At 43.0% G+C, this 10,782-nt stretch overlaps 1 protein-coding gene across 1 annotated transcript; it reads left to right on the forward strand.

The window, feature by feature from the left end:
* Positions 1 to 6,645: 6,645 nt before the first annotated feature.
* Positions 6,646 to 8,258, forward strand: LEUTX (leucine twenty homeobox). Its single transcript, XM_033229320.1, has 2 exons — positions 6,646 to 6,798; positions 7,821 to 8,258. The coding sequence occupies exons 1-2, from the start codon at positions 6,730 to 6,732 to the stop codon at positions 8,256 to 8,258; spliced, it is 507 nt and encodes a 168-aa protein (XP_033085211.1). The 5' UTR covers positions 6,646 to 6,729.
* The last annotated feature ends 2,524 nt before the right edge of the window (positions 8,259 to 10,782 follow it).

Consider the following 10,782-nt stretch of genomic DNA (forward strand, 5'->3'; position numbering starts at 1 on the left):
TCTATGGTTTAGGCTTTGCCAAGTTCTTCGCCATCATCCATTGCTGTCTCGACTGGAAGAGGTTGGACTGAGATGGGCAGGTGAAGGGCTTAACCTTCCATCATCCCAAACTCCTAGCAGGATGCCTCCTGCTGCGCTCCAAGCCGCCCACACACAGGGCACTTCCTTCACCTTCCGAATTTGAGTCATCTTACCAACTTATTTTTCTCTCAGCCCTTTGTTTATTTACTCATTGATCCCAAGTGACATTTTTGAACATTTTATCCATTTTCTGTTCACTCTACTTTCCTTTATTTTCTTCCACTCTCTGGGGTCAGGGATCCGTCTTGAATCATAGTTTTATTCCCAGTGCTCTACACAGCATCGGCATAGAATAGGTTCTCAATAAACAGATATTGAATGGATTACTGGAGGGCGTGGTATTAGGGTAGGACAGGGTGGGAACATGATTACATTAAAATATTGCTTAAATAAGCGGGTCTTTTAGCCCAGCAGTCACATAGAGTCAGCTCAGGAGCTCTGCGGCACACAGCTGATCGAACTCACTCATTTCTAGAGGACACCATGCTGGGTAAGCTGGGCAAAGGCAAGAGGCTGGGGTTTGAACAATTGGATTGCAGACAAATCAAGTGAGAGGTGTGGGACCTTGTGGTGGCTTCTGGGCTTTGTCAACCCTAGGTAGAAACCACTGGGTTTAGAAACCACTGGGTAAATTTTGAAACCACTGGGTTATACCAACAAGGATTGTTTGAAAAACAATTTGCAATGGGACTCTAGTAACTTGGGAGTTTGTTTCTCCACATTTCTTTTATAAAGAGATGGGATCTTGATATGTTGCCCAGGCTGGCCTAGAGCTCCTAGACTCTAGTGATCCTCCCACCTCACCCTCAGGAGTAGCTGGGACTTATAAGTGTGTGCCACCACGGCCAGCTAATTTTTAGACTTTTTGCAGAGACAGGATCTCACTCTGTTGCCTAAGCTCATCTTGAACTCCCATCCTTTTTAATGCCTGCTACTCTCATACTTTTTAAATGTCAGTCCATTGATGGGTATAAAATAGTACATGATCTTTAATTACCGTTTCTTTGTTAACCAGTGTGATTGAATCTGTTCACTCTATTTTAAAGGCCTTTCTGTTTTTCCGTTATGCTAATTTTTGTATTTATATCATTTCCCAGTTTTTTTTTTGTTTGTTGGTTTTTTTGGGTTTTTTTTTGAGACGGAGTCTTGCTCTGTCGCCCAGGCTGGAGTGCGGTGGTGCGATCTCGGCTCACTGCAAGCTCCGCCTCCCGGGTTCACGCCGTTCTCCTGCCTCAGCCTCCCGAGTAGCTGGGACTACAGGCGCCGCCATCTCGCCCGGCTAGTTTTTTTGTATTTTTAATAGAGACGGGGTTTCACCGTGTTAGCCAGGATGGTCTCAATCTCCCGACCTCGTGATCCACCCGTCTCGGCCGCCCAAAGTGCTGGGATTACAGGCGTGAGCCACCGCACCCGGCCTATTTCCCAGTTTTTAGCCTGTTTTTTTCTCAAGGTTTAGTAGAATATTTTTGTTGTCTTCTAGACACTAATAATTTATCTCTTATATGTGTTGCAAATATATTCTCCCAGCCTGGCGTGTGTTTTTCAATTCACCTATGAGTACTACTGTACAAATATTCTAAAAGTTGTCTTTGTGATATTTATCAACATTTTCCTTTTATAATTGTACTTGTAAAGCATAGTTTAGAAGTGTATTACTGGCTGGGCGCAGTGGCTCACGCCTGTAATTCCAACACTTTCGGATGCCGAGGCGGGCGTATCACTTGAGGCCAGGACTTGGAGACCACCCTGGACAACATGGCAAAACCCTGTCTCTACTAAAAATACAAAAATTAGTCGAGCATGGTGGCACGCGCCTGTGGTCAGAGCTACTTGGGCGTCTGAGACACAAGAGTTGCTTGAACCTGGGAGGCAGAGATTGCAGTGATCTGAGATTGCACCACTGCACTCCAGCCTGGGCAAGAGAGCAAGACTCTGTCTTAAAAAAAAAAAAAAAAAAAAAAAGTGTATTTCTTGGCTGGGGACATAAATGTAATTTTACTTCTATTTTAACTTCTTAAAATGATCTGATTCTAAGAGAAAAATTATGCATCAACAAGTTCACTTATTAAAACTTGTGCTTGGTTCTTCTAATACATTTTCCTATTGTTTAATACTAAACTCACAAAAATACTAGTTAGTCGATTTTACATATTGACCTCTCAGCTTGGTAGATGATTTTAAACTCAAAGCCACATCCTTCCTTGATTTTACCTCCTATAACTTATCAGTGTGCAGTGTTGCTTTTCTAAAGACCAATAGAATTCTAACTACCATTCCTTTGAATGGAAATTCTACTTCCCTTTAGAAGCTTCTGGAACTTTCTATATATTCCTGGTATTCTGAAATTTTTGCAACAATGATCCTTTTGTTCATTTATTATGCTCATTGTGGAATAGCTTCAGTCTGGAACCCCTGTGCCTCATCTCTCAAATCTTGAATTTCTTAAATAAATATTTTCGTGATACTCTCTGAAACTTCTTTAGTCACATAAATATTGCTAGTGTTGGACATCCCTGAGCAGAGGTCTTATTTTTTTCCGATCTTTTCACTCTTTTTGTTCACTTTTGCATATTTTTTCTACTTCCTGGAACAGCTTTGTCTTCCAACTCTTCTAATATTGCCTAAGGGTTGCTTTTTAGCTATTGATTTCAAAGAACATTTGTCTTATCAGAGTTTCCTTTCTTTTCAAGACTATCTTGATGTGTAAGTGCAATATCTTTTATTTATCTGAGAATATTAATTTTAACATTTATAGATTTATTTTTAGGTTTTTTTGTGTGTGTGAGGCAGTATTTCACTCTGTCTCCCAGGCTGGAGTGGAGGGGTATGACCTCAGCTCACTGCAACCTCCACCTCCCAGGTTCAAGCGATTCTCCTGCCTCAGCTTCCAAAGTAGCTGGGATTACAGGTGCCTGTCACCATGCCTGGCTAATTTTTTTTTTTTTTTTTTGTATTTTTAGTAGAGAGGGGGTTTCACCATGTTGGCCAGGCTGGTTTTGAACTCCTGATCTCAAGTGATCCACCCTTCTTGGCCTCCCAAAGTGCTAGGATTACAGGCATGAGCCAATGCTCCCAGCCTTATTTCTTTTCTTAAGAAAAAAATATGTTTATTTGCTGCTTTCCTCCTCTTCCTCCTCTTCCCCCTCTTCTTTCTTTTTCTCTTCCACCTTCCCTTTCTTTTCTCTCTCTTTGTCTCTGTATCTCCCTCTCTCTTTTTCTTGCTGTCCCCCTTCTGTCTGAGGAATTTTCTTCAATGTCCTGTAAATTTTTGTTCTCCCTTTGTCTATAAACAAATGCTGAAACGCTAAGAGAAACCCGTGTGCTTGATCGTTTGTCTTCACTGTGCGATGATTGGGTGGGCAGCATGTTGGCTTTTTTTTTTTCCCCATGTATTTGTATGAGGAATAAGAGCATCCTGAAAATAGAATCTTTCATATAAAATAGATGACCATGAGAATCAGGTTTTACTAGATGATGAGGTCTTATTTACATTCTAAACCACAGTAAAAACTCCCATTCTGCACTAATACAGTTTGCATATTTGTCCCCTCCAAATCTCATGTTGAAATGTGATCCCCAGTGTTGGAGGTGGGCCCAGTGGGAGGGGTTTGGATCATGAGGGCAGATCCCTCTGAATGGTTTAGTGCCATCCTCATGATAATGAGTGAGTTCTCTGTCTCTGAGTTCACACAAGATCTGGTTGTTTAAAAGAGTCTAGGACCTTCCCCTGCTCTCTCTTGCTCCCACTCTCACCATGTGACACCTTGGCTCCCCTTTACCTTCTGTCATGAGTGGAAGCTTCCTAAGGCCCTCACCAGAAGCAGATGCCAGCACTATGCTTGGTGTATAGCCTGCAGAGCTGTGAGCCAATTAATTCCTCTTTTCTAATTTACCCAGTTTTAGGTATTTCTTTATAAATGCAAAATGGACTAACACATGGACCAAGCCTGTAATTAACAGACTTACTTCTTTGGTTATTCACGTCTTCCCTAAAGGAGTGAACTATCTGGGACCGTGTTACTGTTAAAGATACAGAGGCAAACAGTATAAGTGTAGTGATGCTGCCAAAGTCAGAGAGCTAGTAAATGAGAATTGACGTTCATTCTCAGGTCACTAAGCTTGACATCTGCTTCCTACTGACCCTATTAATAAATGGTCAAATCAATAGCTTCAGGGTCTCACAGGCCAACCAACATAGACTGAAGTGCCACTGAGTCTGTGACCAGTTAGGATAATAGAGCCTCAAATACTCTATGAATCTTATAAACTCATATAAACCTGGTGTCAACATCACGCCACTATTCTATTCTATCTCAATAAGGACTCAACCAAATCTCATCTTGAATTGTAGCTCCCATAATTCCCATGCGTTGTGGGAGGGACCTGGTGGGAGATAACTGAATCATGGGGCAGTTTCCCCCATACTGAGCTCATGGTAATGAATAAGTCTCATAAGATCTGATGGTTTTATAAGAGGCTTCTCCTTTTGCTTAGCTCTCATTCCCTCCCCTGCCTGCCACCATGTAAGATGTGGCTTTGCTCCTCCATGCCTTTCACCATGATTATGAGGCCTCCCCAGCCATGTGGAACTGTGAGTCCATTAAACTGCTTTCCTTTATAAATTACCCAGTTTCAGGTATGTCTTTATTAGCAGTGTGAGAAACAGAAAGATGCCCCCAGGTTTCTAGGAAAACAAATTGGTGCCCAATGTCATGGAGAGGTTGATGTTCCTCCTCCAGGGGCTGTAAGATGAGGCCACAGAAATAAGCTTATCCCATTTGTGGCTTAAAAATGTGTCCTGCTCAGTGGAAGTTGGCACTGGTTTTCTAGGAATGCAGATGCAGAACACTCCCAGCAAGAGGGTGAGAAGTGGGTCTCATGAGTCAGATGTTTAACCTAAGCTCTTGATTCCCAGGTCAAGCTCAGGAAAGAAGCTGACCTTTGGACTACATATATTTGCATTCTAATAAAACATTTTTTAACTTTTTTGTATTTTCATAGGTTATTGGGGAACCAGTGGTGTTTGGTTACATGAGTAAGTTCTTTAGTGGTGATTTGTGAGATTTTGGTGTGCCCATCACCCGAGCAGTATACGCTGCACTATATTTGTAGTCTTTTATCCCTCACCCCCTTCTCACCCTTTCCCTTGAGTCCCCAAAGTCCACTGTGTCGTTCTTATGCCTTTGCATCCTCATAGCTTAGATCCCACTTATGAGTGAGAGCATACGATGATTGGTTTTCCATTCCTGAGTTACTTCACTTAGAATAATGGTCTCCAATCCCATCCGGGCTGTTACAAATATCATTAATTCATTTTTATGGCTGAGTAGCATTCCATCATATAATTTATATACAATATATTATAATAGTTATATTATTATAATTATATACAATATAATTTATATACATTATGTATAAATTATATATGTACACACACACCACAGTTTATCCACTCGTTGGTTGATGGACATTTGGGTTGGTTCCACACTTTTACAATTGCGAATTGTGCTGCTATAAACACACATATGCAAGTATCTTTTTCGTATAATGACTTCTTTTCCTCTGGGTACATACCCAGTAGTGGGATTGCTGGATCAAATGGTAGTTCTACTTATAGTTCTTGAAGGAATCTTTACACTATTTTCCATAGTGGCTGTACTAGTTTACATTCCCACCAGCAGTGCAGAAGTGTTCCCTGTTCACCACATCCAAGTCAACATCTATTTTTTTTTTTATTATGGCCATTCTTGTGATTGTGATTTGCATTTCCCTAATCATTTGTGTTGTTGAGCATTTTTTCATATGTTTGTTGGCCATTTGTGTATCTTTTAAGAATTATCTATTAATGTTCTCAGCCCACTTTTTGATGGAATTGTTTGTTTTTTTCTTGCTAATTTGTTTGAGTTTGTTGCAGATTCTGGATATTAGTCCTTTGTCAAATGTATAGATTGTAAAGATTTTCTTCTAGTCTGTGGGTTGTCTGTCTACTCTGCTGACTGTTCATTTCGCTAAGAAAAAGCACTTTAGTTTAATTAAGTCCTAGCTATTTATCTTTGTTTTTATTGCATTTGCTTTTGGGTTCTTGGTCACTGTGTTGCTATCTCATTTCTTAGGTCTAGTACATATAAGGGCGTCCATTGTCTCCTAAAGTTTTGATTATTTTTTGTTTATGCTCTCTATTTCACTGAAGATTTCTCCCCTGATTTCTTGTATCTTTTTTTTTTCTTCCTTAAATTGGGCTTCACTTTTCTCTGGTGCCTCCTTGATTAGCTTAATAATTGACCTTCTGAATTCTTTTTCAGGAGTGTCAGGGATTTCTTCTTGGTTTGGATCCATTGCTGGTGAACTAATGTGATTTGGGGGGATGTTAAAGAACCTTGTTTTGTCATAGTACCAGATTTGGTTTTCTGGTTCCTTCTCATTTGTGTAGGCTCTGTCAGAGGAAGGGCTAGAGCTCAAGGCTGTTTAGATTTTTTTGTCCCATAGGTATTCCCTTGATGTAGTACTCTCCCTCTTTTCCTCTGAATTTTTTTTAATGAAAGCCTTTTGTCTGTTCCCTCTGCAGAAAGGCCAAGGCGAAAGCGTCGGCAACGCACAAGATTTCTCTCCAAACAACTCACAGCATTGAGAGAAGTGCTCGCAAAGACAATGCACCCAAGTTTGGTTACCATGGGGAAACTGGCTTCAACGCTACAACTCGATCTACCCGTAGTAAAGGTCTGTTCCCAAGTGTGTCTGTAGGTAGCACACCTAACCCAGAGCTTCACACACACTTTTGATCATTGTTATAACAATTCCTATTTATTGTCAATTGCTATGTGTAAGGACAAATGTTAAGCACTTTATATTTTTATTGTCATGAGCACCCACTTTATTGAGGAACACTAAAGCTCACATAGAAGAGCTGTCTTCCAAGCATTATAAATACAAGAGTTGGAATTTGAACCCAGACCTTTCCAACTCCAGACCCACCATGCTACACAGGACCCTTTGAAGCTGGATCTCAGATACTCCCATTTGGGTCTGTTCTTGTGTATTCAGGATGGGTTCTGCTTATAATCAGGATGATCACAGTCATCCAGATGCCTGTTACTAAGTTCCCACAAAGTATTCAGGGGAGAACACCTGGTTGAACACTGAAGACAACCCAAGTTAAACTCTCACCCCATACTCTGACTTTAAAATACTTTCTCTGGGCACCAGGCATGGTGGCTCACACTTGTAATCCCAGCACTTTGGGAGGTGGAGGCAGGAGGACTGCTTGAGCCCAGCTCAAGACCAGCCTGGGCAACATAGTAAGACCATGTCTCTACAAAAAAATAAAAATAAAAACTAACCAGGCCTGGAGGCACATGGTTGTAGTCTACTTGGGAGACTGAGATAGGAGGATTGCTTAAGCCCAGGAGTTCAAGGCTGCAGTGAGCTATGATTGCACCACTGCACTCCAGGCTGGGTGACAGAGTGGTACCTTGTCTCAAAGAAAAAAAAAATACACCCCTAATACAAACACCCTTCTATTTAATACATCATGATCTAAGTCATATTCCATCCATTGTTAGTACAATCCTACACCCACTTTTCTCTTGAAACCCAGGACAGCAGAGGATAGAAAGAGCTTCCCTTATTCCAATAAATGTGAGACTAACTCTCACTCCAAAAAAACCGAATTCCTGAGGAACATGAGGATGCCCCTTTATACTCAACCTCCATTATTAACCTCCCCACCTCTCCGTCCCCAGATTTGGTTCAAGAACCAGCGTGCCAAATGGAAGAGGCAGCAGCGGCAGCGAATGCAGCCATGGCCATCACTAGGACCATCAAACCAGACCCTTTCAGTGAAGGAGGAGGAGACTACCTCAGCTATAACTACTGCAAACATTCATCCAGTAAGTCCCGGAATCTCTGATGCAAATGACCATGATCTCCATGAGCCTTCTGATATCAAGAATCCTGGAGGAGCCGGCACCTCTGTGAGGGATTCATCCTGGGACTCTCAGGCACACGAAATTGAACAGATATATCTGGGGGTTTCAAATCCTCCTTGGGCCTCCACTGTCGATGAAATAGATGAATTTGTAAAGATCTACGACTTGCCAGGGGAAGATGACACCAGCAGCCTAAATCAATATCTTTTTCCAGTATGCCTTGAGTATGACCAGCTCCAATCTTCAGTATAACTTCTTATACATAGCATCTAGGGGAGGTCTGTGATCTGATCCACTGAAACATATTTCCAAACATCTTTAATGGGTTGAGCCCAGTCTAAGTAGATCCAGGCTGGGAATTTATCTTTTTCTGTAAAAAAAAAAATAAAAAATAAAAAATAAAGGAACTCCCCTACCTTTCATCATTGCCTGCATTTTCTGAACTCCATTTGAATGCCTTCTCACCCAAATTTCAGCATTAAAAAGCATCATCAGAGAAGGGACGCCAGGAACACAGTGACATAGGAGGTTCCTGACTCTGATGCACTGAATAAACATCTATGCCTGGATCATTTGTCTCTGGAAGAAAGTCAGAAGTGAGCTGAGAGACTCTTACACACCAGGCAACTAAGAAAATGTCTTATCAGGCCAGGCACGGCAGCTCACGCCTGTAATCCCAGCCTTTTGGGAGACCGAGGTGGGCAGATCATGAGGTCAGGAGCTCAAGACCATCCTGGCTAACACGGTGAAACCCCGTCTCTACTAAAAATACAAAAAATTAGCTGGGTGTGGTGGCGGGTGCCTGTAGTCCCAGCTACTCAGGAGGCTGAGGCAAGAGAATTGCTTGAACCCAGGAGGTAGAGTTTGCATGAACCAAGATTGTGCCTCTCTGCACTCCAACCTGGGTGACAGAGCAAGACTCCATCTCAGAAAAAAAAAAAAAAAAAAAAGAAAAAAATGTCTTATCAAACAGGCAGAAAAGCTGAAGCACTCGGAAATACTAAACCCACTCTGGACACTAAGCCATACAATCAGGAAGGAATCCCCAGTTCCCAGCATCTCCCCCATGAGAAAAGGGGTGAACCACACGTATAGCACCCTAAGTGTTGATGGCTAAGTTCCTAATGAACCTGCATCAGGGAGTTGACTAGGTAGGTAAACTACAGACTTACAAGAGCCTGAACAGAAACTAGGTGCCACCCAAGCCTTCAGCCCAGCTCAGCCCAGCAATAAATCCAGGTCTATCAATTCCTCCTGGAGGAAGTTTGTCCACACATCAAGCACCCCAACTTTTATACCTGTGCTCAAAGGACTGCATCCTAAACCCCCTAGCTCTGGAAATGGAAGGGATTAAGCATATGTGAGTCTCCCTAGCTCACAGAAGAAAAAGGTGGTTTTCTTTTTTTTTCTTTCTTTTTTCTTTTTTTTTTTTTTGAGACGGAGTCGTGCTCTGTCGCCCAGGCTGAAGTGCAGTGGCCGGATCTCAGCTCACTGCAAGCTCCACCTCCCAGGTTTACGCCATTCTCCTGCCTCAGCCTCCCGAGTAGCTGGGACTACAGGCGCCCGCCACCTCGACTGGCTAGTTTTTGTATTTTTTTTTTTTTTTTTTTAGTAGAGACGGGGTTTCACCGTGTTAGCCAGGATAGTCTTGATCTCCTGACCTCGTGATCCACCCGTCTCGGCCTCCCAAAGTGCTGGGATTACAGGCTTGAGCCACCGCGCCCGGCCGAAAAAGGTGGTTTTCAGCAGGCACACAAGCACTTCAAGGCTAGCCTTCCTCCACCTCACTCCCCCAACCGGAGCAGTGCAGAGAAGGGGTCAAAACGCACAGCGCCCAGTTTCTCAAAAAGGATTTGCTAGCACACTCTTCCAGCTGCTGCTTGATAGTCATGCTTTTAACCAGCCTGTATCTGGAAGTTAACCGGACAGACAAATGCTGGACCCTTGGGAGCCTGAATGGGAGTTCAGACACTGCCCAAGCCTTTGGCCCTTGCATGCTCCAGTGATAAGTCTATAGACTCTCCCTGGAAGGAGTTCTTCCATGCAGTGAGCACCCAAACTTTTGCAGCTTCCACTGCATCCTAAATCACCTATTTCTGGGAACTGAAGGAATTTGACATTCACTAGTCTCCCTAGATCACAGCAAAGAGGTGATTTTAAACTGATGCACAAGCATTTCCAGGAGATGAGAATAGTCCCAGGGGCCTGAGGCTGGACACACCCAGTTGGCCACCACTACCACCTCAGGTGGCATCTACTTGCATGTGTCACTTATGGGTCTGGAGACTGGCCTGCTCAGCCCATCGCAGCCATCACCGACACTAGCACCAGCTGACTGGGAGCTAGATTGTCCTGCCAATATTACTTCCATTGCCCATGCCACCCTTGCTGCCCAGTGGCCCCAGGAACTACGCACCTACCTGGCCCATGGCTGGCAATACCAGCACCCAAGCAAACCACCTGGAAGCCTGGGAATTGGCCCACCTGAACCTGCTAAGACCTGTGCCAGCATACACCACCCTGGGGCTCAAGGACAGGCATACTTGGCCTACCACTGCCACCACTGGGCCCGAAAACCGGCTCACCTGACATCCCCTATCCCTGGAAAAGATTCACAGTCTCCACTAACGACTGTACCTTAAGCCACAGAGGAAATAACACTACTCATGTTGCTTTCAGCCAAATAAATCATACAGAGACTATACCTGGATAAAGAATTCAAAATAGTGATATTAAAGAAGCTTGGTGACATACAAAAGAACTCAGAAAAATAATA

The sequence above is a fragment of the Trachypithecus francoisi genome, unplaced genomic scaffold, assembly GCF_009764315.1.
Source record: "Trachypithecus francoisi isolate TF-2019V2 unplaced genomic scaffold, Tfra_2.0 Lachesis_group12, whole genome shotgun sequence".
Lineage (NCBI taxonomy): Eukaryota > Metazoa > Chordata > Mammalia > Primates > Cercopithecidae > Trachypithecus > Trachypithecus francoisi.

Coding starts and splice junctions, on each gene's coding strand:
- LEUTX (XM_033229320.1), top strand. CDS start 6,730: ATGCACCCAAGTTTGGTTACCATGGGGAAACTGGCTTCAACGCTACAA. Junction 6,799..7,820: donor TCGATCTACCCGTAGTAAAG/GTCTGTTCCCAA, acceptor CTCCGTCCCCAG/ATTTGGTTCAAGAACCAGCG.